The 27,371-nt window shown below is 48.8% G+C and overlaps 1 protein-coding gene and 1 long non-coding RNA gene across 4 annotated transcripts in view; one reads left to right on the top strand and one right to left on the bottom strand.

Moving 5' to 3' along the window:
- Positions 1-449, bottom strand: part of LOC111933260 (uncharacterized) — a 38,806-nt gene extending 38,357 nt beyond the window's left edge. Inside the window, exon 1 of one of the 3 annotated variants that reach the window (XR_015274487.1) lies at positions 274-449. This is a non-coding gene — a long non-coding RNA (uncharacterized LOC111933260). The remainder of the gene's footprint in view (positions 1-273) is intronic. The other 2 variants (XR_015274488.1, XR_015274489.1) reach the window with 2 other exon arrangements.
- ARHGEF26 (Rho guanine nucleotide exchange factor 26) lies at positions 146-27,371 on the top strand. Its single transcript, XM_023933246.2, has 14 exons — positions 146-1,098; positions 2,501-2,537; positions 4,381-4,526; positions 7,988-8,044; positions 9,841-10,001; positions 15,868-16,020; positions 16,348-16,477; positions 17,545-17,619; positions 18,169-18,258; positions 21,192-21,346; positions 23,210-23,419; positions 24,621-24,688; positions 24,886-24,990; positions 25,799-27,371. The coding sequence occupies exons 1-14, from the start codon at positions 169-171 to the stop codon at positions 25,939-25,941; spliced, it is 2,460 nt and encodes an 819-aa protein (XP_023789014.2). The 5' UTR covers positions 146-168; the 3' UTR covers positions 25,942-27,371.

The following is a 27,371-nucleotide window of genomic DNA, read 5'->3' as shown; positions in this document are numbered from 1 at the left end:
AGCGCCGCTCCGCCCGCCCCCAGCCGGGCCGCAGGTGGGGCTGCTGTGCCCGGCCCTCCCCCGGCCCGGCCCGGCCCGGCCCGCGCTGGCCCCGCGCCCGGCGGGGCTGTGGCCCGGCCGAGCCGCGCTCCGCGCCCGCCTCCCCTCAGCGGCGCCGGGCGGGCGGCGATGGACGGGCGGCCCCCGGCGGGCCCCGCCGCGCCGCGCTGGAGGCGCCGAGCGACCCCCCGCCCGCAGCCCCTCGCCTGGAGCAAGCCGCGGCCGCAGTCGTACCAGAGCCCCAGCGGAGTGCTCGTCACCGACTTCCCCGTGGAGGACAGGTGCGCCTTCTCCGTGCCTCAGCCCGCCGGCACCGGCAGCCGCGCCATGGGCTCGGTGTCCAACGGCACCGTGCGGCCGCCGGGCTCCCCCGCGCTGGCTCCGGAGCGGCGCTCCCGGCCGCTCGCCCCGGCCCCGGACAGCCCCGTCGGTTCCACCGCCAACGGCAGCATCTCCCCGCCGGGCAGCGGGCAGGGCCCCCGGCCGCGCCCGCCCAGCACCGCGGGGCTGGCCCCGCAGCACGAGCGGATCGTGTTCGGAGCCAGCGCTCAGCCCGCACCGAGCCCCGGCAGCGGCGGGGCCCCGGAGGAGCCGGGGGGATGCCCCGGGAGCGGCGGGGCCCCGGAGGAGCCGGGGGGATGCCCCGGCAGCGGCGGGGCCCCGGAGGAGCCGGGGGGATGCCCAGGGAGCGGCGGGGCCCCGGAGGAGCCGGGGGGATGCCCTGCGGAGCGCAGGGTGAGCTCGCAGCAGCAGCAGCAGCAGCTGATCCCCCGCAGCCTGGCCGAGAGCCGGCCCGCCGGCCACGAGCGGGGGCTCAGGGTGCGCAGCCTGGTGGAGCCCCCCCGGCTGGCCCTGGGCAGCGACCCCGAGGACGAGCCCGAGGGCGGCCCGGGCGCGCTGCGGCGCGGGCTCCGCTCCACGTCCTACCGCCGGGCCGTGGTGAGCGGCGTGGACCTGGACGGCTCCAACAACTGCAAGAAGAAAAACAGAATGTCCCAGCCCATCCTGAAAGCGGTGGTTGAAGATAAAGAGAAGTTCTCGAGCCTGGGGAGGATAAAGGTAAGGTGTGCTGATGGGTGAAGGTGTCGGCTCCGTGGGAGCGTGGCCTGCTGATTCTGCATTTTCCATAAATGCTGGGAGTTTTCAGTTTGGTGTTTTTTTTGTTGTTTTTTTTTTTTTTTTGCAAACACAAAACTTTTCATAGTTACTGTGAGTTTGAAAAGTGCTGTTTTCCAAGTGAGGTGTTTGAGATGACGGGCTCTGTTGAAATCCAGGAGGTTCAGAGCCTTTGCTGGCTGCCTCCTGCTTGCCTTTCCCGCCAGATTCTCCAGCTTTCACAACCGAACCACGGGCTTAAAACCTGTGTCCCACAAAGGAGTAAACAGGAAAAAAAGAGACATTGTCTTAATAAAGTCTGCATGCTAGAATAGAGACATAAAAATGAGCTTCCTCCCCCACTTCTCTATCTGAGACATTACTTTCAAAATATTTTTTAAAGTCACTGAGGGATTTTTAAATGGATAGAAGTCGCTCCAGGTATCTTAATTTTAATGCCTGAAAGTAAAAGCAGCATGCCTGTTTGTAAATCTTGGTTGTAATCCCTTAGATTCCTGTAGTTAGACTTACATTGAATGTTAATGTATTATAAAGACATACTGATAGTGTTCTTTTACTTATCATAGTGTAATATTGTGTTTCCTTATTTCAAACATAACTTGTTACTGTATGAAATGTGTTAATAGATTTCTGTGTAATATGGTATGCCAGGCCAAGAGCTGATGCTGTAGCTTTTAAAATAATTATCAGCTTTATGGCAGTTCCCAGCCAGTTTGAAATTATGGTAGTGGATGCTTCTGTGAAAACACTGCAAGTGGTGAAGTAGAACTTGATGAAATCCTGAACATCTGCAGGGTGTGGGGTGGTTTGGTTTGGTTTGGTAGTAGACTTAAAACAGTGAGTTCTGTGTAAGATAGGAGGACATGCCACTGTCCTGTCCTTACAGAGTTCTCTGTAAGCAGTGTTTCATTAGACTCCTGCACTCTGGGACTTGTTGCAGCAGAACAGCTGTTTGATTTCAGAGGTTTGTTGTGCTCTCAGAAGGCTCCTTCACAAAGTGCTCAGAGTGGAAGGGCAGCCTCTCAGTGCCGCGCCTCTGCGGAAAGCCCTGGGACAGAGGATGAGCTGCAAGTTCACTGAACCCCTCTCGAGCCAGTGTAGTGTGTTTTTGAAACACAGGGAAAATACATCTAAACAAGGCATGAGAGAAATCAAACTAGAGCACTTTTCACTTTCTCTGGTGACACAGTTGTTTTTACTGAGCTCCTGTCCAACATCCAAAGTTTACAGATTAGGGCCTGTTAATTTGGTGCTCAGGTCTTGAGCAAAACATTCTTGTCACTGTGATTATTTTGCGTTCTCCTCCTCCTAACATATCTCTCTTTTCTGTTAAAATTGTCTGCAGAAGATGCTGAAAGGACAAGGGACGTTCGATGGGGAAGGTGAGCCCTGTTCTGTCCAGAGTTGCTAACAGGACTGTGTTGCACACTTCCTTTGTCTGCAGTCAGAGACTCAGTGCCTCGTTTTTCAGTGACGGGACTGAGATGTGGGACTATCATTGTGGCACTAGACATACCTTAGGGATATTTTAAAGACTGTGAAGTGGCAGACTAAAAAGGTGTGTCAAGGGCTTCTTTTCCACTTATGCTCCTGTCCCTGCCAAAAAGTCAGCTGCTGGCTGTGTTTGCCTCAGCCCTGGCAGTTCCATAGTGAGCTGCTTTTTGTGGGACTGCCTGCCTGTCCTGGGACTCTGCCCAGGTGCAGGACATTGGAGCCCTTATGGGTTGGTGCCATCCCTGCAGCTCACACCTGAGTCCTTGTTCCGGACTGGCGTTCACACAGCTGTTCCTGCTTTCTCATCAGCTGAGGGTGCTGGGCTGAACACTTGGACTCTAAGCATTTTCTCTTTTTGTTACCTAGGCTTCAAATTTAAGTGTCAGAAGACACTGTCTGTGGAGCTGTATTTTTGTGTTGCTCTGTTAATTCTGGGTTTTGCCAAGTTTGCTGCATTTCCCAATGTCTGAACGAGAAAACATCTATGATGAGTCCACAGAAGTTCTGGTATAACAACTGCTGCTCTTGGCTTTTCTCAATGCATCCTTGAGGTCATCTCAGCTGCTGTGTTACCTTCCTCTTGTTTCTGTTTTCAAAGCTTCCCACTCTTTGCATCAACCCCTTTCCTACTCTTTATTTCTATCTCTTCTCACTCCATCTCCTGATGATGTTTTTTAGATTCTCTTCCAATGGCTCCCTTCTGTCTTGGATGATCCCAGCTAGTCATTTTCTCTGAAATGCCTCCCAATTCAGTTGCTGTAACAGTTTCCTCTGTTGAAGGTGTATAAACTCTAGAGACCCTTCCTGAAGAACTGCTCCAGAGGCCACCCCTGTTGTGGCACCGGGGCAGGGCTGTAGGTGTGAGCAGGTGGGACAGACCCACCCAGCCAGGTGTGACTGCAGGAGCTGGGGCCTTGCCTGGAGCAGCCAAACTTCCACTTCAGCTCCCCTTTCTCTTGTAGGGGAAGATTGGATGCTGTCCAAAGCCTGGCCGATCTAAGAGTACCTTTCAGAGCCTGCCTGCTTAACAGCTTAATTTGTCTGTGGGTTTTTGTGGTGTTGAATTTCTGTCCTTGCTCACTGGTGTTGCCCGGGGTGTGTGGCCAGCGAGGCTGGGAGTGCTCCACGCCCGTGTTCCTTTGCCACTGATAGTACTGAATTAATGATGGCACAACTCAAATACACCATGAGTGTATTCAGGCTTAAGGTTCATAGGTCTCCTGCTTACTCAGACAGGCTTTTAATTTTCTGTTCAGAATAGTTCTGACCAGAGATCTCTGACATTGGAAGACAGTGAAATGCAAAGACAGTATTGAGAGTGGACACAAGAGGGGTTGGCATGGGCAGTGTGCTTTTCCTGGACCTGAAAATTGTGAGACCTGTAGATCAGTGACTGCTCCACTGACACACAACCCCATTTTCTAATTGCTGGTTAATTACAGAACTGGGTACAGCAAACCAAGGAAGAAAAAATTGTTTGCTATTTTTTTTCTTGACAAAGGCCACATCTGTTCTTTAATTCGGTCTGGGAGGATCTTTGGGTACAGTGATCCATTGTCACTGTACTGCACCATTGTCCAGCCCAAATCAGTTGCTATCTTTGTCTTGTGGAGTGTGAGCATCACAGTGACACTTTGGTTTCTTTCATTGTTTAAATGTTACTTTAAATTTTTATGGGAACATCTATACTAACTTTCTAGCAATGGCTGACATACTGTTGTTATTTGACAGAAAATGCTGTATTATATCAGAACTATAAGGAGAAAGCTCTGGACATAGATTCTGATGAAGAGTCTGAGCCCCAGGAGCAGAAGCTGGATGACAAGGTTGTTTTTCACTATAAGCCCCTGAGGTCGACGTGGAGCCAGCTCTCCGTGGTGAGTTGTGATCCTTGTATGGCCAGAGACAGGATCTAGGGTGGGCTGGAGCAAAGCCTTCTCTTACTCGTGGCTGGAGTTTTTGGCTGAAATTTGTCATTGTCTTTTTCATCTCTTAAGAACTACAGGGAAGCCCCAATCATTTACTGGTCTTTGTTTCACATAAAAAACAATGAAACCAAGTTCATGTTAGAGTCCTGTATTTGGCAAAGACACAACTTTACTGATTCATTAAAAAAAGGGTTGTGTGAGTTCACTAAAAGGGTGAATTATACTAAAGAGAGACTTCAGTTAGTTACAAACAAGTTGCTGTTGAATTGTTCTAAATCACTGCACACCAGCTCTTAAGCTGACTCAGTGCAGATGTTTAATGGAAAGCATTTTGAGAAGTGGGGAGCTGAGCTGCTGGTGCTGTGCTGGCCCTTGCACAGGCTGGGAAGTGTCTGCAGGGCTTTGGCAGAGCAGCATCATTAAACAAACTCAATTCAGCTGTTCTCATCAGGGCTGCAGTCTCACTGCCTTCCCTGCTAATAGCTGACAAATTACTGATAGCAGCTGGTACTGCCACAGCTCTTTCTGGTACCTGTGATTTTGGGACTGAAGGAACCATAACAATTCTGTGTTTATGTGGTTGTTCTTTGATCACTTCTGTGGCTCTGGAGGGCTATCCCTGAAATGAAGGGTTTGGGGTTGTTTTTTGTTAATGTAGCTTGTAGAATGTTGTAGGTGCTCAGCTCTGGCATTAGAGAGATTATGCCATGACAAGATCACCTGGAGTATTTGACCATCAGCTCTGTATATCCCAGTTAATGAGGGATTAAGCCTCAGGGAGATCCCCAAAGGCTGGTTAGATGGTCTGATGAGCAGAGCTGTCTTACAGATGCCAATGACCTTTTGCAGTTTAAAGTATTGAAAGATGAATCTCTCTGCATCAGTAATTATAAAGAAAGCAAGACAATGTGGTTTGAAAAGATGTGCTTTACTTCTCTTTTTCCAGCAATCAAATACTTAAAATATAGTTCATTTTCTTCATGTTGCAAAAAAAAAAAAAAAAAGTGTTTATAATGAAGTCAAATTGTTTTTTCTGCCTTCTGGGCAAACTAGCAGTTAAACAGCTGAGGTATTTTAGAAGGAATGCTATTTAGTAATAATAATAATGATAATTTCAAAATACTCATTTGCTTTGAGACAAAAATAGCATGAAGACCATCTGAGGAGGAGAACTGTTCTGTGCTGTGCTACACTTACACAAACCAACTTGTTCCTTACTACTCACACAGAAACTTGGGCACTGTCTGTATTTGATTTACAGGATTGGAAGTGGGGAGTATATGGGAAAAGGTGGTGCATGGAGAAAACAAAATCTGGGAATCTGAGACTCATAGTGACTGTGTTTATAACTCTGGAAAAATTACATGCTGTCAATGTGTATTAAAAAGTTAAAAAGTGAGTCTGGAGTTGTTGCAGGAAGTCAGCTGGAAAATGTCAGTCCTGGGTTTCAGCATATGCTAGGAGAGGAGGAGGAGGATAAAGTCTCTGGTGTTTATTTGCAGTGCCTGTGCTGGGAAAGCCAGGGCAGATGCAGAGGGATCCCCTCTCCCTGCAGGAGTTTCCCTGGCAGCTGCTGCAGCTCCAGCCTCGCTGTGCTTGAGGGGTAGTGCCCTTCAGGTATGCAGTTGTCAAACTCTTTATGAGAACAATCATAAAACATTCTGTCTTCCTGAAGTGTGTGTTCACACGTGTTGATCTTGGTTGTGACTGGTTTCTCATTCATGTAAAAACTAGCTGCTGTGAGTGGCTTTGTGAAACCACTCACAGAGTCAGTGTTTAGAGCTGCCTCCTTCCAGGACCATCACAGGGTCAGTGTTTAGAGCTGCCTCCTTCCAGGACCATCACAGGGTCAGTGTTTAGAGCTGCCTCCTTCCAGGACCATCACAGAGTCAGTGTTTAGAGCTGCCTCCTTCCAGGACCACTCACAGGGTCAGTGTTTAGAGCTGCCTCCTTCCAGGACCATCACAGGGTCAGTGTCCAGAGCTGTCTCCTGCCAGGGTCACTCACAGGGTCAGTATTTAGAGCTGTCTCCTGCCTGGGTAGTGTCCAGGGCTGATGTCTGCACTGTCTCCCCTTTCTCTCCCCATAGCAAAGGGCTTATTGTCACTTTGGGTGCAGTGCAGCCACTTTGTAGATTTCTGGTGAGTTCCCCCCTCCTTGTTTTGAAGGAACTTTTTGTCCCTGGCCAGAGTTCACCTGGCCTTTCATCCTTTGCTTCTCACCTCCATGGCTGAATCAGTCAGTGGTGGGGAAGAGCCAGTCCAGTGTGATTACAGCAGTAGTAGCAGTGATGTTGGGCCTCTTCCATTCCTTCTGGTCATGTTCTTAGCTTAAATAAAGTTTAAGTAGTATTGCACATGTGATATTTCTTAGGTTATTTCAGCTTAAACATTTTTGACATGTCAAAATTAGGTATTGAATTTTCTTTGGCAAAAATGGCCAAAGCAGTCTTCATATCTGGGCTCTGTCCTTTGGAAGTGCTGCTGTTGATGGGGAGTGTGAGGCTGGGCCTGTGAGCTCACATCCATGGATTTGTGTGTGCTCTGTGGGACATGGCCCTGTGTGACAGCAGTGACCAGGAGACACAGCTGCTCTTGGGGCAGGAATCCAGCAGTGCCCCATGCACCTCCCTGGGCACTGCCAGTGCCTGTGTGAACAGGGAGCACTGACATCTGGGGATGTGTTCATAGGTATTTCCTGTCTTGGCCTGTTTTTAGAAAACTCTTCCACTGCATCCAGAAAAAAGTGACATTGCACCTTTCAGTGCCATTGCACTTCCTCTGAATGCTCTGAAGCTTTCAGCTGCTGATTAAAATGTAGTTTAATTGTTTAATAGAAAGACATCCAATTAGTTCTTTCTCAGCATCCAGAAGTGTCTGCATGTGGTGCTGTGGGAATCTGGGACGTGTGTTCCAAAGGTCAGTGGCTCCCACACTGGAATGCTGATGTTACTTTCATTGGCATTTACCTGTGAGTCCGTACTTGGGTGTGCAGACCAAAGTGTGGCACCTCTTTATTCCTGCTGTCCAGCATTGTGGGGCCTGGTGTGCAGGAATGAGGAGTAATATATCCTTTAAAATTCCAGGGAACAGGTGGAGCAAGAGGAGAAAGCTGCTGGTGATAGTTTGCTAGGAGCTTTTGGAGAAGACTGACAGAAATGGGTGTGAGGTCTCGTGTCTGTGCTGTGCCTCTGCTCCAGGAAGAGAGCAGGCCCTTCCCCATGTGTGGTGCTGTGGCCCTTTCCCTCCCCTTGCCCTGGTGTCCCTCCTGCTCTGGGTCCTGTGTTTAGAGTTCCTCTAGAGCCAGGCCTCTCTTGGTGCTTTGCTTTCTAGTTTTTGACAGTCCTGTCTGTTCTAAGTCACATTTTTCCACAAAAGATATTAAAAATATCGATTGATTTGTTTTTTTAGGTGAAGAAGAATGGACTGTCAGAAGCAATCAGCCAGGAAGAAAGGAAAAGACAGGAGGTATTTGCTTTGGGGCTGGCTGCTCAGGGCTGTGCTTCACTGGGTCAATGCTCTGTTGGTTGATCAGAGTTCATTGCTTGGCTCCCTGCCCTCCAGTGAAGTGTCCTCTCTCCCCAGGGAGAAAACGTGGCCCCAGTGTGTGCTGAGGGACGTGTGTCCCTGCCAGGGGCTCCTGGGGTGTTCCCTGCCCCAGCTCTGGCCTGGCAGCAGCAGTAGGGGTGACATTGACCCCCAGCTCACAGGGCAGGGACGTGGCACATGAGTTTTTACAGCAGGGAGGAGCAAAGAGCCCCTGTGGGCAGTGCTGGCACTGAGCCTGTGTGCCTGCTGGAGCCCAGCTGTCCTGTGCCTGCAGTGGGGTGCTTGTCTGTTCTCTCTCTTTCCCCTTTGCTCCTTGTGTCCTCCTCAGCCACTTTCCTTTTCCCCTTTGCTCCTTGTGTCCACTTCATCTGCTGTACTCCTTCCTCACTGCAGGGCTGTGTCAGAGGGAATGAGGGGCTGCAGAGCACAGCCTGGCCCAGGCAGCTGTGTCCCTGCAGCTCCTCCCCAGCTGTGTCCTTGACAGGAGGCACAAGGCCTGGCCAGGAGCCCTGGAGCTTTACCTGCCCTGGGAATCTGTCCCTTCATTCCTCTCCAGGACATCCCTCAGCCTTCTCCTGATGGGAAGCTTTTGAGACAAGGTGTATAGTTCATATCCTTTAGGAGCCTTTAGGCTGTGTTCCCTGGAACCAGACTTGCATCCTTTCAAAAAGAACAAGTTCTTTGGATGCCTTTTAAATGTACAGTCATTAATGCTACCAAAAATGTTTTCATGCCTAAGGGTTTTTTATTTGAATTTTAGAGGCCAATTCTTTCAGTGGGAGCCTAAATAAGTATTTTTAAGTTGTAATTACATTACCAGTTCATGCTTCTGCTGTGTTTATTTTAAACTGCCTTTTTTTATTCTTTATCTGTTCTTTAAATTGCTTTTTAGAGCCTATTAGATTATTTTATATTATATGCATTGTCACTGCAGAAAAATACATGTCTTCTGCCTTAATTCATGTCCATGTCCTGTCTTCATACCCATCCCATCTTTCAGAATGTGTTAGTGAGATGGATCTCTGTGCCTGTTTTGGCTAAGGAAAATGTGTCACAGGCTGATTTGAGCTAAAATGCTTTTCAGTAGGTCTTTCCTTGCAAGCCTGCAATCCCCATGTGTGTGTGCCTGGCCCTGAGTGTTACTGTCCTTGGGGGTCACACGTGCCCTGACCCTGTGTGTGCAGATCAGCCCCAGTGTGGCTCCAGGGGCATCCAGGAACACCCAGCGAGCCCCAGGGAGCTGCCCCCAGCCCTGGGTGTGTGTCAGGCACCCTCCTCTGCTTTTTGTGCTCCAGAATGTGGCTGGGTCATGGTGAGATGGTTCTCCCTCCCTCCCTTGCACATCACAAGCAAAGTGCCCGGCCCATTCCTGCCTGTGCTGATGACTTTGTTCCCAGTCTGGGAAGAGCTCCACCAGGGGCCTCGGCCTCCTGCCTCACTCCTGTGTTCTTGGGGTCACACCTGGTGTTGTCTCCAAACTCCTGCTTTGGAGTTGCATTGAAAACTCTGAAGATGGACTTCTTAAAAATGACATTTTTTTGTTTTCACTTATTTCTAATTCGTGATGCAACTATTATAGAGATGAATATTTAAGTTGTAATCTCTAGCTTACATCCAAAACTTTGCTTTGCACCCCTGCTCAACATTTTCTTTTTATTTTTAAGGAAAAAAGCCCAGTCACTAGTAAGTCTCTTCTTTTCCCCCTCACTTTGCAGGCAATATTTGAGGTGATATCTTCTGAGCACTCCTATTTGCTGAGCCTGGAGATTCTGATCCGGATGTTTAAAAATTCCAGGGAACTGAGCCTCACAATGACCAAAACAGAGAGCCACCACCTCTTCTCCAACATCACGGACGTTTATGAAGCAAGCAAAAAGTAAGTGTGGCATTTCTGTGTTTAACAGAGCTCTGCATGCTTAAACATAACAGCAGGTTGAGTTGTGGAAGCTGAGCTAACCATTTTAGTAGTGACCATTTCTTCCAAAACTCCTGCTGGTTTGAAGATGGCAAGAACAAGTGGCAGAGATGTGGACAGGAGGGTGAGCGGGGCTGGCCTGGGATTTGTGTCTGAGGATGGGGAGGGAAGGAAAGCAGTGAGTGAATCGTAGTGGAGATCAGCATCCTTCAGATGGAAGCAGCTCAGAGCTAAATGCTGATCAGGCATTCAGACCTGGTCCTTGCAGTGCATCAAACAAAGCTTAGTCTGCCTTGTTGAGCTGTTCAGTTGGAGCTGGAGGTTTGTTCTTGCCCTGGAGAGCTGGCTGGTGCCAGGTGATGCTGAGGGTGCTGTCCTGGGGCCTCGCTGTGCTCTGGGACTGTCACCCCTGTGAGGACACCAGGGCCTGGCTCTGCTGCACGGCTGAGCTGCCCTGCTGCTGCTTTTGGGCACATTCCTTCAGTCTGGAGCCAGGAACAAGGGACACAGACACACTGCAGATTGTGCCTGAAGAGGAGGAAATGGCAGATCTTGCATGATACTGATGCAGAGAGTCTTGTTCATGACTGGTAATTACTGCCAAGTTATTTAATCCGGGACATGCATATGTATGTGCTCTGAGTACCTCACACTCTCTTTCCAAAAGCTGCTGAATGTGACTTTGCCTCTTTGCAATTTGTTCTGCGTTCACAGCAGCAGGTGGATTATGTGTTCCACATAAGTAAAGCATCAAAATGCCTGTGTTGCTTTTCTTACCCCTGCTTTCCAGTCTGAAGTGAGCACGGTGGCTGAAGGATGCTCGTGGCCTCGTGAAGGTACTGAGTGGTCTCAGCTGTAGCTCTGCACTGCTTTACATTTACATGGATCTTTACATGAGGAACAGAGAAATACTGGCCTCCTTTCAGAAGGGGGCTGAAGGTTGAACAAGGATTCTGAATAGTTTTTTATTTTGTTACCCATTCTTTTGTCCCCTTTGTAGAAATTGCAAATTTTTGAGTTCTTTAGCGTTAAACCTTCATTTACCTTGGTGGGACTTGTGAAGTTCTGTGTTCCCAGTCATGGTAAAGTCATTTCTTGGCTTTTTTCTCTGAGACCACAAAGTGTGTGGAATTTGACATCTGTTGTGCAGCAGTTTGACTTTTGTGTTCTGAAGTTTATGCAGCAGCAAGATTTTGTATTTTGGAAGCCGATGTGCTGTGTCAAGTGCAAGCCCAGTTTAGGAGTTACAGAGCAGGAGAACATTTGGGCTTGGTTGGGGACCCTTCCTTTCTCCCTCCCATTCCCCTTTCTTTGTCTCTTGCAGTTGAGGTTTTTTGCCAGAGGTTGGGGCTTGTGTGGCCCCAGAGCCAGCCCAGTCTGGCAGCACTGGTGTCAGGGACAGCAGCTTATCAAAGTCTTTGTTTTCAAGGAAAAGTTCCTTTTACAGGTACTTCTTACACAAAGTGTGAGGTGTAAAAGCAAAGGATGGTGGGGGTGGGGAGAGCAGTACTCCTCAGGGAACTCTTACATCCCTTTTGATTAAGAGCCTTCAAAGGAAGTGGGAGGGAGAGGAGAAAAAAGAATGGAAAAATACCACACTAGAATTATAATCTTATTCTTTCTCCTCTGTGAAGTCTCATGGTTTAAGAACTTGGATTTTTATGACTTGGGGTAAAATCAGAAGTCATAACTCCTTTTTAAACTTAAATGAAAACATAATTTCTTTCCCAAGTTTTGCAATACTGTTAAACTAAAACAAAACTTAGTGCTGGCTTTGAGCAACATCATTTGTGTAAATAATGGATGTGATTTTAAACCAGATACCAGCATGGTATCTCCAAACTGTTGCTTTCCATTTTCAAGGTGATTCAAAGCAGCAAAATCCACCCTTTTGTTATAAAATGGAGCATCTGTCCCACTCTGGTGTATTTTAAGCAGCCTTTGCTTGGTACAAAACCTGAGTATGAGTGTATTTAGCAGTGGTTTTGGTTGCTTGGACAAAAGTTTGGTGAGCTGAAGAACCTGAACTGATAAAAATACTTTATAAAACCTTTAGTCAAAACTGCTTAAAGCCTCTGTCTAGGAACTTTGATTTGGAACATGTTTAATGGAAACTCTCCAGCAGCACCAGGATAGGCCTGTAGTGCCTGACAGGGCCATTCCTGGGGGAACAAAGCTGCCTTTGTTGGAAGCAGAATGCAGAGAGCAGAGACTTCTCTGCTTTTGGGAGCTCCCTGGAATGTCTCTGACAGAGAGGAGTGGAGATGAATAATCTGTGCAGCACATGCTGTGTGTTTATGGAAACCTCCTGGCAGGTGGCTCCATGGGGCTGGAGTTGATGGCCCTTGTGTAATGTGCAGTGCTGGAAGCCAGCCTGACACTGCTCCAGCCTGGTCAGGAGCTGCTGGGCTGGGCTGGTGGGGATGGCAGGAATGGGACGAGTCAGGAATGCAGTCTGAGGAGTCAGGGTCGGGCAAGGGAGGGCACAGCCCCCAGGAGCCTCTCTGGGGAAAGAGGAGTCAGGGAAATGAGGGAAGTGTCTTCAGGAGCAGCTGGTCTGCAGGGTCAAATCTCCAAGTTTGTGGCAGAAAGGAAAGCTTTAGCATTTGTGCTTTCTCTGCCGTTAGGCCAGCAAAGGACAAATGCTTTTGTGATACCAGAGCAGCATTAGCAGAAAAAGAACCTAACAAACCCATTTTAACAGATGCTGTCTGGTTTTAAGCTGGTCTTAGTCACAGAATCACAGACTGTGAACACTCTTGGTTGTGATGGGTTCATGACTTACCAAAGACATTCCCATTTTGTTGTCCCAGTGTCTCTGGGTGCATTTATTGGCTGAGTTTGTTGTCCTGCAGGTCCCACCTCTGAGCAGGTGCTGTGGGCACCTTCCTGCTGCCTGGGGAATCTCTGGAACAGGATATCTGGGCAGGGCTGCTGTGGCCTTTCCCTTGCCCTGGCTTTGTGCCACAGCACTATAAATAGCTGGAAAGGCAGTGGCTCCCCAGTGGGACAGGCCCTGGGCGTGGGCTGGTGACAGAGGAACAAACAGGGTCAGCTTCTCCTTGCTGGGCTCTGTGGCTGCTCCCTGGATATTGCCCAGGAAAAGGGGTTTTATGGGCTGGGAGTTTGCAGGGTTAGGTGTTAGATTTATGTGTGTAGCTATGTGTTGGTTTCCATTATTGAGACTGTGGGAACTCACCAAACAAACTGATTTCAGTTCTGCACTTTAATCACCCTCTCTCCAGCCTTTTGGTTTTTGGGTTTTTTTGGTTTGGTTTGTTTTTTTTTTTTGGGTTAAAAAACCTGATTTTTATTCAGTATAAAAGTTCTATGGAAATAAGATTATTTTTCCCATTTTTTACTATTTTAAATCCCCTTCTCCTTCCCTAAATAAAAATAATGTTGCAGATGTTCAGATTCTGTTCCTGATGAGAAGGTTCAGATTTGGAGAGGTTAATCAGAAATCTCTGTTACTTTTGGCTGAAGTTATCTCAAGTTGGCAGTTACTGCAGTGTCCCTATCTCCAGGGGGAAGAAGCTGAGTTCTGCTTGCTGCCACTGCAGTGCTTTCTGTCCCTGGATGTCAGCAGCACCCTGGAGCCAAACCTGCATTTCTGAATTTGGCCCTCAGCCTTCAGGAGTGTTGCAGAGTGGATGGTTCTTCTAAACAATGTAAGGGCAAGATGAGGGAAATCGAATTCTGCCTTTTGATGCTGTTTGACTTTCTCTGAATTGGATCTAACTTTAACCAGAAAAGTCCTGGATTTAATAAAGAGATGTTTGAAATAAATCCTTCTGATGTTCAGCAAAAAGAGCTGCACACATCACAGCAAATTCCATCTTGGTTACATTGAATGGAGTCATTCCACCCCTCAGTCCTGAGCTTTATGGCAGAATGTGTCCTAAAATGTAAGTGAAAGGCTTTATGATGTGTCTGGTTCACTGTTTGTATCTAATAATTATCAGATTAGATGTGGAAAACTACAACTTCTGATTAAAACTTTGGTGCAGGATTTCCTTACGGATCATACTGGGAGATGGGACTTTGATATACAGCTCCTCTTTGTCCCACTTTTCCCTTTTTTCTTTTCTTTTTTTTTTTTTTTTTGTCTTCTACTCTCCCAGATCTTTACTGTTCATACAGTGACTGTCTCTGGTGATGTCACTGATGAAGCACCAGATAAATTCTAAAGGTGGAAGTTGTGGCCCAGCAGGGTCCAACACCTTGTCAGTGTGCCATTACACAGCAGGAAATGTTGGATTTCCTCATTTCCTGAGCAAAGTGAATTGGCAGCAGTGGGAGGTTCTCCCAGCCATAAACATGTCTGAGCAGAAACAAATGCCAGTGTGGGATGGGGTTGTGCTGTGGCTCCCAGACGCTGCAGCCTCCATACTCACAGGCTCTTTTTCATGTCATTTTGTTATTTACATGCACCCTGTGGGGCCGGTCCTGACACGGGACAGGTCTGTGACAACTCACAGAGTGTTGTGAGAGGCTGTGGGGGACTGCAGGGTGCTGGAGGACTCTGCCTTAGCAGTGACAGGCTCTGACAAATTCTGCTCAGCACAGAGCCCTGTTCAGCAGCCAGTCCCTCTGCAGTTGCTGTGTCAGAGCTTCACAAAGAGCAAAATCCAAAACCAGACCAAAATCCACCTGGTTGTGGTGGCTCTGGCTGGCCCAGGGAGCGCCTGGCAGCTGCTCAGTGCAGCAGCTCCTTCTGAGCACACCTGGAGAGTGCCTTCATTTAGTCAAGCCCTGCTGCTGCACACGTGGATGATCAGCTGCTGTTCACCCTGTTCTCCTCCTCTCACATGTCTGAGGTGTGTTCCTAAAGCAAACTGTGGAGAACAGCTCTTGAAAAAAGGTGGCAGATTTGAAAAGCCATTGTTAGTGATGCAAAAATGGAATAAAGGGCTGAAATTAAATAGAGCAGATTTCAAAACACTGGAGCTTAATGTGAGCTCATGCGTTCTAATTATTTCCTTAATGTTTTCTGTGCTATATGAGAATTTTTTTATGAACTGGTTGACTCCAGGGAGTTGAGAATTCTTGCAGTGAATCTGCTGTACAAAGGCTGCAGCCAGGACAGCTTTTCATGTGTGAGGGGTGACCACGGAGCTGATCTGCAGCTGTTCCACCCCAGATCTTGGGGCATTTCCAGTGAGCATCATGGAAATCAAGGCTTGTGCTTTAGGAGCTTGGGAGTGCAAAAAGCAGAGGGAGGCTTCCAGTGCCAAAGAGCCTCACATGTGGGACAGAGCACAGGGAAATTGTCACAAGCAGCATGGTTAGGGGAAGAGCCAGCTCAGGATTTTGCGTTCTGTGCCCGTTTGCAGCGTTTCCAGGCCACGTTTGGCTCCAGTGGAGGATTGCAGGACGTGCAGCACCGTGTCCTGCTCCAGCCCCACACGTACCTGTATTCCATCGGGCACTTCTGGTGTTGTGCTGCCTTTAATTGCAGGAGGAAATGTGTTAATGAGTGTTTGAAATAGTTACATTTCTCTTCCAACCCCATTTCTGGAAATTCTGGTCTGACCAGCTCAGTGCTGCTGTGTGGCAGTGGGAAGTGGCTGTGCACAGCCCTGAGCCATGTTCTGGGCCGTGTCCTGGGCCGTGTCCTGGGCCAGCAGCAGCCCTGAGCCGTGTCCTGGGCCGTGTCCTGGGCCGTGTCCTGGGCCGTGTCTTGCCAGCGCTGCCCCAGCAGGGATGCCCCGCTCAGCCCAGGCCAGCTGGCAGCACTTGGGTGACCGTGGGTGGTGTCTGGTGAATGCAGTGAGGGAAAGATGCCATTTGCATGTAGAAGTGAGCAGTTGATTTGACCCCCCAGGTTCTTTGAGGAGCTGGAGGCAAGGCACCAGAGCAGCATTTTCATCGATGACATCAGTGACATCGTGGCGAGGCACGCGGGCTCCACCTTCGACCCCTACGTGAAGTATTGCACCAACGAGGTTTATCAGCAGCGCACCCTGCAGAGACTGCTGTGAGCACCGCGGGGCCTGGGGCCTCTCTGGGAGCTGCACAGCCCCCTCCTGCCACAGCTCCTGCCTCACCTCGCCCTCCCTTCATCCCCAGTTCAGTGTCACACGGTGTGACAGTGGCCCTGTGTGGCAGGGGTGGCAGCTCCTCGGGTGCAATGTCAGCGCTGGGGCTGCTGGATCTGAGGGAATAAAGCTGAGGGTTGGGGTGACCTGACTCCTGCAAGTCACGCTTCCTTTTTTGTAAAATAATGGTTTATTTAACATTTAGCAACTTGCACAATCGTTTGTTAAAACACACCATTGAATTCTTTCCTCCTCTTTCTCCCCAGAGCCACAAATCCAGCGTTTAAGGAGGTGCTGTCCCGGATCGAGTCCCACGAGGATTGCCGGAATTTGCCCATGATCTCCTTCCTCATCCTCCCCATGCAGAGAGTCACTCGTCTCCCCTTACTGATGGATGTGAGAACACCGACTTCCCTCTTTCCTTGCTGCTTGTTCTTGCAGTGTTAGCATTGTCTCCTGTTCAGTTTTGGTTCTTTCCAGTCTCTTCATGCCTGGGCTGTGAATTATTGATTCCTGCTGCATTTGTTTGCTGACTGGGACTGGGCCCTCCTGCTCCCCCATTCAAGTTAAATGTTTGGATGTTACAATAGGAAAATTGTACAATAAAGGGTCAAAATGGTTCTGAAACTCAGGAGAAGCCAGCACAGGAATTGTTTGTAGTGCTGGTATTGGAACAAACCCTGCAGCTGAAAAACAAGAGCTGCTGTAGTGTAGGTTGGGTGAGGGCCCTTTGGCAGGGAATGCTCCATTCCCAGGGGAGCTGTGTGTGAGTGGCACTGAGCTGTCCCTCCCTGTGCAGTGACCGGGGACTCGGAGTGCTGGAAGTGCTGGGGAGTGTTTGTCAGGCAGGATTCTCCAGCACTTGGGGTATTTCAGGACTAAGTGGGGAGCTGCACCACCCACAGGAGTGCAGGTTGTGATCAGGCTCTGATTCCAGCACTGGTAGGAGCCAGAAACAGAACTTACCATTTTTTGTGTATTTTTAAATTGAGCACTGATGAATTTGATCACCTGGACAATTAGTTCATTCACAGGCATTGAATTCTCTCTTCTCTGCAATATGTTTCTAGGTAAAAAATGGAATAATAATAATAATCCAGTATTCCTGCAGTGTGTCACTGGGGATGCCTTCCCCTTCTTGGGCTTTTCTTTCCTATACCTCCTTCCCCTCTGTGGCTGAAATAATCCAAACAAGCAAATCAAGCATTTTATTTCCCACTCTTTCAGTTTGGTTTTTTTTGTTTGGAGATGGTTGTATGAACCTTTCCTTGAGAGGTAAAGCATGACTTTGTTCCCAAACCTTCCCAGGGAGGCATTCCTTAGTGTGACCAAGTGACCGGTGTTCCCTCTTTATCTCAGTCCACAGGCACGATTCAGCCCCTGGATTTCAGTTAAGATGAGAAATCTCTGTGGGTTTGATCTGTGTTGCTTGGTTCTCTGAAGTAACAGATGTTTTGTTCCAGACTATTTGCCAGAAAACCCCCAAAGATTCAGCAAAATACGAGAACTGCAAGCAGGCTCTGAAAGAAGTCAGCAAGGTACGTTCTCAAGTTATTCCTGTGTACTTCCAGGCAAAAATGGATGTTTTCCATGCATGAATAGTGCAGGTGGGAAGAGCAGTGAAGCATAAAAGCTCTATATTGTTGTATTTAAGGAAGAGCTCTGGGGATTGGGTTTGTGCAGAATTACTGGTTCCTGCTTGAGAAAAGATCCCAAACTGGATGATACCGTGGTGGTTCTGGGGGTGTGTGTGGGATCAGTGTGGGAAGTTAATCCAGCTGGGACGAGGGTGTGTGTTTGGAGCTGATCATCAGCCTGGATCAGAGCAGTGGCCCTGCTCAGGCAGAGCTTGGGCTGAACCTTTGTTGCCCCTGGAGAATCCCAAATGAGCGGGGTGCTGTGGGATCCCTGGGTGAGGAGGCTCTGGGAGCGGTGCAGCCGTGGGGACAGCCCTGGTGCTGCGGCCCTGCAAACACCACGTTGAGGTGGATGTGTCCCAGCTGGGGGTTTGTGCCCCAGAAGTTCCTTTCCAAGGGAGCAGCAGTTTGTGCTGGAGGTTCAAGGCTCAGCCCCTCTCTCGTTTGCAGCTCGTGCGTCTGTGCAACGAGGGCGCCCGCAAGATGGAGAGGACGGAGATGATGTACACCATCAACTCCCAGCTGGAATTCAAAATCAAGGTAGGGTGAGGATCATAGTCCTGAGCACTCGGGACAATGAGTGGAACAAACAGTGGAGCTTTCCCAGCATGGTCACATCCCACAGTGATTCTTGCAAAGAAGTGATCTGGTGTGGCATGACACAAATTAAAACATTTGGTCAAGTATTTTAATTTTAGTAGAGAGTGATGCTACAGCACAAGGGATTTTGAAGAAATACTGAGTGAAGAGTATTCTTTGCTGTAAAGATAAAGCTGCTGTGAAGACTTTGGTGTTAGGAGAGAGGCCAAAGGCTGCTGCTCAGTGCTGAGACTTGCTTATGTACCTGATGGGAAAGGTGTGCCTGGGTAAACACTTCCAGGCCAGGGAAGGATCCAGGGGGTGTTTGTCCTTCCCCTTAAGGGTGGGATATCACAGGTTTCTATTAAAAAGTTCTTGTACAATCAGTCATAGGTAGGGGAATGTTATTGGACTTTCTTCAAGTGCATTTATTGTTTCTGTTCAATGTTTGCTACAATCCTGTTTCTGTAATTGATGTCTGATACCATTACACGATGAGGATTCTCTGGGGGAAAGATTGTTTCATTATCAGGCATGTAGTGAGTGGAGGTTGGTTCATGGTTTTACAAGCACAGCTCTTGAAAGGCTCTGGGTCAGGCATAGGGAAAATGCTGCCTCCAAAAAGACATTTTCAACTTGTCTAAAGTATTTTCATTTTCAAACTTTGTCTAAAAATTGGCAATAATAAGATTTTCTTATAGCAACAGCAACAACAAATACAACACTTCTGGGCAAGTGACAGCAGAGCATTTCCTGATGGGTGGTAACAGACTCAAGTCCTCAGCCAGTGTCAGGGCTGAGCTGCTCTGTGGTTCCACTCAGATCCCAGGAGTGCCTCAGGATCTGTGCCTGCAGGTCCTGGAGTCCCTCACCTTCTCGAGGACAGGACATGCTGGCTCTCCCTCCCGTGCTGTCCATGCCTATCCATCCTTCTCTGTCCCTGTCCCTGTGTGTCCCTCTCTGTCCCTGTCCATCCCTATCTGTCCCATCCATCCTTTTCTGTCCCTGTCCGTCCCTGTCCATCCCTCCCTGTCCATCCCTGTCCCTGTGTGTCCCTCTCTGTTCCTGTCCATCCCTGTCCATCTCTCCGTGTCCCTGCCCATCCCTCTCTGTCCCCTCCTTGGCTCTGTGGCCCCTGGGTGACCCCAGGCTGTCCTGGAGCAGCTCCTGCTGGTGCTGTGGCAGCAGCAGCAGCTTTGGGGGCTTTGTCTGGCCGTGCTTTTGTGACATTTCCCTTGGTGCACCCAAGGCCCAGCCCTGCAGCCCCTCAGGCCCTGTCAGGGTGGGGAAGCCCCGCTCTGGTTAAATGCATTTTTCACTTCTGAGAGCGTCTTTTCTGCAGCAGGGACATGGTGCATGTGATTTGCTCCTTTGGCAATTAAGGAAAAATTAAAATAAAACCAAGCTGCCTCTGGAAGAGAGTCAATTAGGAAAATGGGATGAACTCATTTGGAGTACAGATTAGAGGAATTTTTTGTTCGTCCTCAAATAGAACTTTTAAAAGTATTTTTTGCTTGTAAACCAATCATCATGGGACTGTAATTCTGTTTTATAGCCATTATAAAGCCATTATAAATTAGTTAAAGTATTTCTGTTCTTGCCCAGCTTCACAGAGTTTTGGAGATTGTTTATTATTTTGTTAGATGTAACTGTGGAGAACTTCATGGGGGCCCAAGGGAAGTGACTCAAATCTTGTGCTGCTTGTGTACATGGCTCAACTGTAGAATTAAATTTTTAATTAAGTTTCAGCAGTTTTTGTTCTTAAATTTTGCATCTTTTGCACGAGAGAAGCTGTGGGGGTTTGTTTCTGGGAGTCAGTGTTTGCTCTTCTCGCAGCGCTGGGTTTGGGTTTGGCTCAGCAGGTATGGGCAGGCTGCAGTTGGCTTGGCCAAGGGATTAGCAGATACAAAAAGCCAACTCATGCAGAATGGGGAAGGCAGCTGACAAACTACATGAAGGGATGTTTTTTAAAAGCATGTGAAAGGTGTTTAAATGTGGGGAAAACAGGCAGTTGTGTTCATTCATGTGGACCTTGGTCTGCCTGGAGTGTCTGTCTCGGGGCAGCCTCAGAGGGATCTGTGTCACCAGGACAGTCCCACATCTCCCTCTGCCTTCCTGGCCCAGAGAAGGAAAGGTCCTTCTGTGGGCTCTGTGTCCTGCAGCTGGGAATCATTTGGATTAATAAAGGCAAGTCTTCACATCAGGCAACTCAAATCCTCTGGGGCTTGGGTGCCTGCTGCAGGTGTTTGCCCTCACTTAGGGAGAAAGGGAGCTCCTGCTCCATCCACAGGAGCTGGATAAAGAGAGGAGCTGTAGGATCCCTAATTAGCCATTTTCAGTGAAGCCTGACAGGTAACTGAGACACTTCAGGAGCCCCAGTGAGAACGGCAAGGCCATGGAAACCTTTCCCTGGTGCCATGGAGGGAGAGCCCTCAGGGGTGTGGAAGGAAGGAGGCTGTACCCGCCCGTCCCGGTGACACCAGCACAGGGAATGCCACCTCTGGTCCAAGAACAGCCCAAGGTCCTCAGGGCTCCCATGGCCCCACGTGCTTCCGGAGCAGGTCTCACCCTGCAGACACATTCCTGAAGTCAGGCTGTGCCCTCAGGAGGTCTCACAGCCTGTTCATCCCCCGTGTGATCAGTCAGGTCTGTTCATTTCTACTTTCTATGAGCAGTGATGACAGGTGCCCGAGTGATTCCCAGGTATTTGCAGCTGCTACCTGTGCGCTGTAGCAATGATGAAGTCCCTTAAATTTTGGTAACCTCTTTGTGTTTTTAATCTCTGAGCTTTGAGTTTATTGAAGCATTTTTCCCAAGTGGATCATACTCTGTTGTCTATTTTTAAAGAATTCTCTGATTTGGAAGGATTATAATGTGATTTTCTTGCCCTGCAGCCATTTCCATTGGTTTCCTCTTCACGGTGGTTGCTGAAAAGGGGAGAATTAATGGCCTATGTAGAAGACACTGGACTCTTTTCCAAAAGAACCTCTAAGCAGCAGGTGTACTTCTTCCTCTTCAACGACGTCCTCATCATCACCAAGAAGAAGAGGTAAGAGCTTCACTAAAACTGCTTTTGTGTTCAGTTCTTGAATCACAGTGAACATGATCCTGGCTGTGGAATGAGTGCAGGAGTTGAGCCTCTATCATGGGTTACAAATAACAAGTAACTGCTTATTAACAGGATTTACTTTTGGCAAACACAATGAAGATTCCAAATTGTCAGACAAATTAAAAATATGATTCTTAATGCACTAGCAAAGAAAGAAGTTTGGGAAGGATAAAGTATTGGGAATGTCCTTTCCCCTCCACGCTTCCCACGATTCCAGGAGCATGAAACTCCCTCTGCCCAAGTGCCAAAGCTCCTTAACGGTGCTGGAGCTCTGAGTGAGCCGTGCTCCCACCCACAGTGTTGCCATGGCGCCACAGCAGTGGACAGAAATGTTTATTGCTAGTTGGGGTTGAATGTTTGTGGTTTTCCTTGAGCAGCTCAATCTCAGAAGACTCTTAACATTGCACTAAGGCAATGTTCACTCTCCTCACTTTGTGCTAAAAATGGCCATTTCTGAGGCTGCCCTTGGGGCTTTACCCAGAGCTCATGTCCAGCCTTGGCTCAGCAGCCACTGTCCAGCTCTGTCCCAGCTCTGTCCCAGCTCCATGTGCTGCAGCTGTGGCTCTGACCTGCTGGAGATGCTGCAGAGGACGGGGCCAAAGGGGTCTCCAGTCACAGGGCTGCTCCCTGGGACTGGGCAGGAGGGACACGGGGATTTGGGATGTGCACAAGGCTTTGAGGAGGGATAAAAGGCTGCTTTTCCCCACTGCTCAGCTTTTCATTTTTTGGGAATGTTTCTTCTGCCAGTTGTCCTTGTAGCCCCTGCTGTGTGTAGACATAATCTGATTTAAAAAAAACCAAAAACAACATTAAAAATGGCGTAATACTTGCCAAGCACTACTGCAGTGTCTTGAGAGGAGCAGTCAGTGGGCCGGGGATGCTGGGTCCTGGGGAGAGGCCAGCTGGGATGGGGCTGGGGCTGGGGAAGGCTCAGTCCTGCTCACACAGCCCTGCCTGGGGGCTGGGCTGGGGCACGAGGTGAAGGGTGGGGGGAGATCAGGGCAGTATTGACTCCGAGGACTTGAGGGAAATGCACTCACTGCTTTTACGTGGGTTTGGATTCCCTTCCGCAGGAGTCTGATCCAAAGGGTTTGTGGGATGGAAGTGAGGAGTAGGAAGGATTTGTAGAGGTTTATCTGTTGATTAATTAGTAAGAAATGCCGTTATGATTAGCTGTGCACATGTTCAGACTAGCTGATTAATTCATAGGAAATGCATTTATTATTCATTGCACAAATGCATAGACATATTTCTTTTTCAGACACAAAATTCCCAGGTAGTGATGGCAGCACTCCCAGCTGGGATTGCCAGTTCTTCCCTTGGCTAAGGAGTTATTCAGCCTAAAATAGTGAACTGAGTTCTATGAAAAAAACAACCACACCCCCCCAAAATTCCCAAACTTACTCAAAAAACCAAGCCCAAACCAACCCTTCCCCTGGTTCAGAGCATCTGAACAGGGTTGGTTCCATTAGAAGCATGTTCTCTGTCCATTGTTTGGGAGTGCACAAAGCTGTTGTGCAGAGAGAACCCAAAAAATCCCATCTCAGTGTTTATTTCACAGAACACGGGTGAAAATGTACCCCGAGAGCTGAAGTAGGGCTTTGTGTTGCACCAGACCCGCTGGCAGAAGTTGGTTACCCTGTGTGGAGCTGGGTGGTGCTGGAAGAACTGTCCCTACCGTGGTGTTAGATGTGGCTGTGACTGCGGTTGCTTCCACACAAATGAGTGAACGGGAAACTGAATCTTAACTGGCGTTTCCTAAACCTTACCCGGTGCTTTCTTCCTTCTGGCTGTGCCCTGCAGTGAGGAGAGTTACAATGTCACCGAGTACTCGCTGCGGGAGCAGCTGCTGGTGGTGCCCTGTGACGGGGAGGATCCCTGCTCCTCTCCCGGCAGGAACACGGCAGGGATGCTCCACTCGGGACGGAATTCTGCGTGCCACCTCTTCAGGCTCGTGCTCCTCAGCAACCATGCCGGGGACAGGGTGGAGATGCTCCTGGGAGCAGAGACTCTGTGAGTACATCTACTTAAGAGATTGCTTCACCTGATTGTCTCTGGGTTGCTCCTCCCGCCCTGCCCAAAGTAGTAAATATTTATTTATTTATTTAGATTACTTATTCTGGTTTATTAATTTAAACTGCTGGGTAAGGCCTTGATTACCCTGCCTGCAGAGATCAGTGTAGCCGTGCCCCAGGCAGGTTCCTGTGCTCATGTCCCTCTCCCCCACGGTCAGTGCTGCAGGTGGGTGTCACCGTGGGGCTGTGGCACACCCGGAGTGCTGTGCGCCCTGAGCTGTGATGGCTGGTGGTGATGGTTGGATGGTGCAGTGGAGCACAGCTGATGCAGGAGGAGCCCTGCTCCTTGCTCTCCTGGGTACCCTGAGGAGTGTCCTGCCTTTGAAACCAGCAGCCAGTGCCTGCTCGAGGATGTACAAGTGCCATCAACTTCCACACGACCTCCCAGCACTGAAAGAGTTCATTTGTTCTGGGGGAAGCTGGAGGCGGGACAGAGACATGAGAGGGAGTGCTCCAGACATGGCCCTGCCTGGAAAAATCGATCGTTTTAGGTTGGCTTTCAAAGTTTAGAATAACTGTGAAAGGAACTGAAGATCATCAGTGCTTACTATTAAAGATCTCATTATGAAGGCAGGAGATGATTCAGACTTGTTTGGAAATGAAATTTTACTGGGGAAAAATGCAGGACATTTTTAGTTGTCTGTGCTTTGTATGAAAAGACATTTTGTTCTGCAGACTTATTATTGATATGTTCTGTGCTGTTTGCAGTATAAATAGCAGTCCAGCTGATCATCACTCGCAGCAAGAGACTGAAAAGAATTCCTGTATTTTTTTTAAGTTACCTATTTTTATAGTCTTATCCTTTGAGAAGGATGGGAAAGGAATTTCCATGACCAAACAGTTCAGAGAGTTGATCATGCAGGTAAAACCAAAATGTTGTCTGACACAAAGATTTGCAGCACAGTTGGATCCTGTTTTGCCACCTCCTGTGGCATGTGGGTCCCAAGGACAAAAGTACCAGTGTTAGGTGAGAACTTTCTATTGCCCTGTGAAGAAGGCAGAGCAGGCAAAGGTGGTGATACTCAGGGGTTACTCACAGGAGCTGAAGGGAGAGGTGCTGGCACTGGAAGAAGTGAGAGCAGTGTCAGTGCTGCCCATTATCCAGGGCACGAGTGGGGACACTGGGCTCTGCTTTGCAGGAGTGACAGAGCCCGCTGGATCACGGCACTGGGCCAGGACAGTGACGGACACCACACGGACAGGACCAGTAAGTCACAGCTGCTGGGACTCGTGAGTGCTCTGCATGGGGACAGCACTGCCCACACTGGGGCCAGGCTGGGCTGCAACTACCCCAAGTGACGGGGGAAGGTGTAGAGTGGACACTTTTTAAATTAATGGTGATGTGTTGTAATAATCACCTGCTCTGTGACTGGTTTAACTAAGCCTGGCTCACTCCTTCCCCAGCACTGGCTCAGGTGGAGATCATCAGAACGTACACAGCCAAGCAGGCCGATGAGCTCTCTCTGCAAGTCGCTGATGTTGTTTTGCTTTATCAAAAAGTGAATGATGGTGAGTGAGGATTTTGCTGTCCATAACCATTTGTCACCTCTGCAGGGGGATCCAGCTACAAAAACTTGTTTCCTATTAGCACAGGACTGCAGTGAGTAAAAGTTCAGCTGCCAAGGAAAACGTACTCGTTTGTGTTCAGGTTTCTGAAGGAAGCAGCAGATACAAGCAGCTGTAGAACGTGGCTGCTGGCCAGCTTTGGCATGGGAGGTGTCCACAAATAGGAAATTGAACTTGTCTAAAACCATGGAGTTCAGACATTCTAGTGAGTGGCAGGGCTGTCCAAGAGAAACATCCCCAGTCTGTCGTGCCTGGGCTTTCCTGCTACAGCTCTGGCACAGGGTGGTTGCTGAGGTTTTCCACAGGATCAAGTATCCCAAGATCAAAGTGATTCCTGCCCGGGCCTGCCCACAACTGCACTGATAGCACCAAGTGCTGGCTCAGGGATGCAGGACACTGTCAGTACTTGAGGGACTCAATTCTAACTTGTGGTTGCTCAATTACCTGTGAAATCAGGGATCCTGTCACTTGTGCTGCATTGCTGTCTTCAGATTACAGCACTACTATAGCATCACTTCAAACTATATTTGAATGACAAAGATAGTTAAATTGTGCAATACTTTGCAGAGATTATTTTTTTCCCAGTCTGGCTGTATTAAAAACAACTGCCAAAGCTATCCTAAACTGGTCTTTGATTCCCAGTCAAGGCAAGTGCAGAATGTATGTGATGACAGTCATCTGTGTCACCTCAGTGCCACCAGCCAGGGGTGGGGCCAGGGGCAGAGGTGTCACTGTTGTCCCTTCCCTGCAGGCTGGTACGAAGGGGAGCGGCTGCGGGACGGTCAGAGGGGCTGGTTCCCCTCCGAGTGTGCCAAGGAAATCACCTGCAGGGCCACCCTGGACAAGAACATGGAGCGCATGGGACGCCTGCTGGGGCTGGAAACCAACGTGTAGCCTCGTCCTCACCCCCCACCCTGGGGGCTGCTCTGGCTGGAACAGGGGACAGCGGAGCCACAACCCAGCAGCAGCACACTGGAGCCTCACGCTGGCTCCCGCAGCTCCAGACTGAGCCCTGGCCCCACCAGCAGCACCTTGCAGCAGTGTCCTGAGCACTCTTCTGAAGCTCCTGCCTCCTTACACTCCTGCTCCATCTGCTTTGGAGCATCTGAACTTGTTTTCAGCCCCAGAACTCTGCAGGGGCCTGGGTCCCCTGGCCCCACACCTGGAGCTGGCAGTGAGCAGCAGTGCTGGGGTGTCCTGCTCCTGAGGAGCTGCAGTGCTACAGCCCCAGATGCTGTTCCAGGACACTTGCCCTCGTGTCAGCACCAGTGTGACACCTGCACTCGAGGCACCAGCTCTGTACTCTGTAAAGGCTGACCTACCTGTGCAGTGCAGATCCAGGGCTGGCCCCAGCCTGGCACAGGCAGAGCCGGCACAGCCTCGGTGAGGAATCTGCAGCTGTGCCTCCATGAGGCTGCTCAGACTGGCTCCGAGTCCTGCTGTGGGCAAAGGATTTCTGAAAGGTACCACAGCTGTCAGTGCTGCTGCTCCATCTTAGCACAGCTATTTTACTGCAGAGGAACTGCTGCAAGTGGGGCAGTGGTTCCTGCTTTCCTCAGGGCTGATGAGGTCTTGCACTTCACTCAGTGCTTCAGAGCAGTGGTGTGATGAGAACATGAAATGCACTGACTGCTCGGGGAACAAATGCCCTCCAGGGTGAGCAGCGTTCCAGGCACGTGGCTGGACAGGTGTGAGAATCTGTATGATAAAACCCTCCCTTTTAAGGACCAGCTGCTGCCTCAGCGGTGTGGAAACTGCTCACTAGAAACGAGGAGAGAACTTGGCTTTCTTCTTGTTGCCTTCCCCAGCCTCTGCAAAGGGGAGGAATATGCTGGTTTTTATCCTGCAAGATGCTGATTTGAGTGTTCAGAAAGACGTGTAGCTCTAATAATTTAAACTACATTAGGAAGACAGTAATTTTGTACAAAAATACTTACATAGACAGTGTGACAGTGGTTATACATACAGCCTCGCAAATTAATTTATAAGTGGACTGATAAAATAGTAATGAGAGAAACTGTAAATTGAACAAAGACTTATTTAACATAGTTAAAATACTGCTAGCGTTTTAACAAATTTTATTGTATACTTGCAGATGTTTAACACATAACTGAATGTATAAATCCAGGCATTAATTTTATTCAGATTTTTTTAATACACTGTATATATTTTTCATACCTAGTTTTTCCAAAAATGCTGTAATGTTTTGTAAAGACATTTTTCATTTTTCCTATTGTTGGACACAGTTCTTCAGGAATTAAAAGACTTCTATGATTTTATAGGACAACAATCAATAAAATGCTTTTAAATCCTTACTAAAAAAA

Source organism: Cyanistes caeruleus, chromosome 10 (assembly GCF_971803275.1).
Source record: "Cyanistes caeruleus chromosome 10, bCyaCae1.hap1.1, whole genome shotgun sequence".
Classification (NCBI taxonomy): domain Eukaryota; kingdom Metazoa; phylum Chordata; class Aves; order Passeriformes; family Paridae; genus Cyanistes; species Cyanistes caeruleus.
The sequence above is the reverse complement of the archived record's forward strand: the minus strand, read 5'-3'. Positions and strand labels throughout refer to the sequence as shown.

Bases quoted from the DNA above. Each gene is read 5' to 3' on its own strand.
- ARHGEF26 (XM_023933246.2), top strand. From the start codon at position 169: ATGGACGGGCGGCCCCCGGCGGGCCCCGCCGCGCCGCGCTGGAGGCGC. The intron at 17,620-18,168 runs GTACGTTCTCAA...TCTCGTTTGCAG, and splicing joins CTCTGAAAGAAGTCAGCAAG to CTCGTGCGTCTGTGCAACGA. The intron at 21,347-23,209 runs GTAAGAGCTTCA...TGTGCCCTGCAG, and splicing joins ATCATCACCAAGAAGAAGAG to TGAGGAGAGTTACAATGTCA.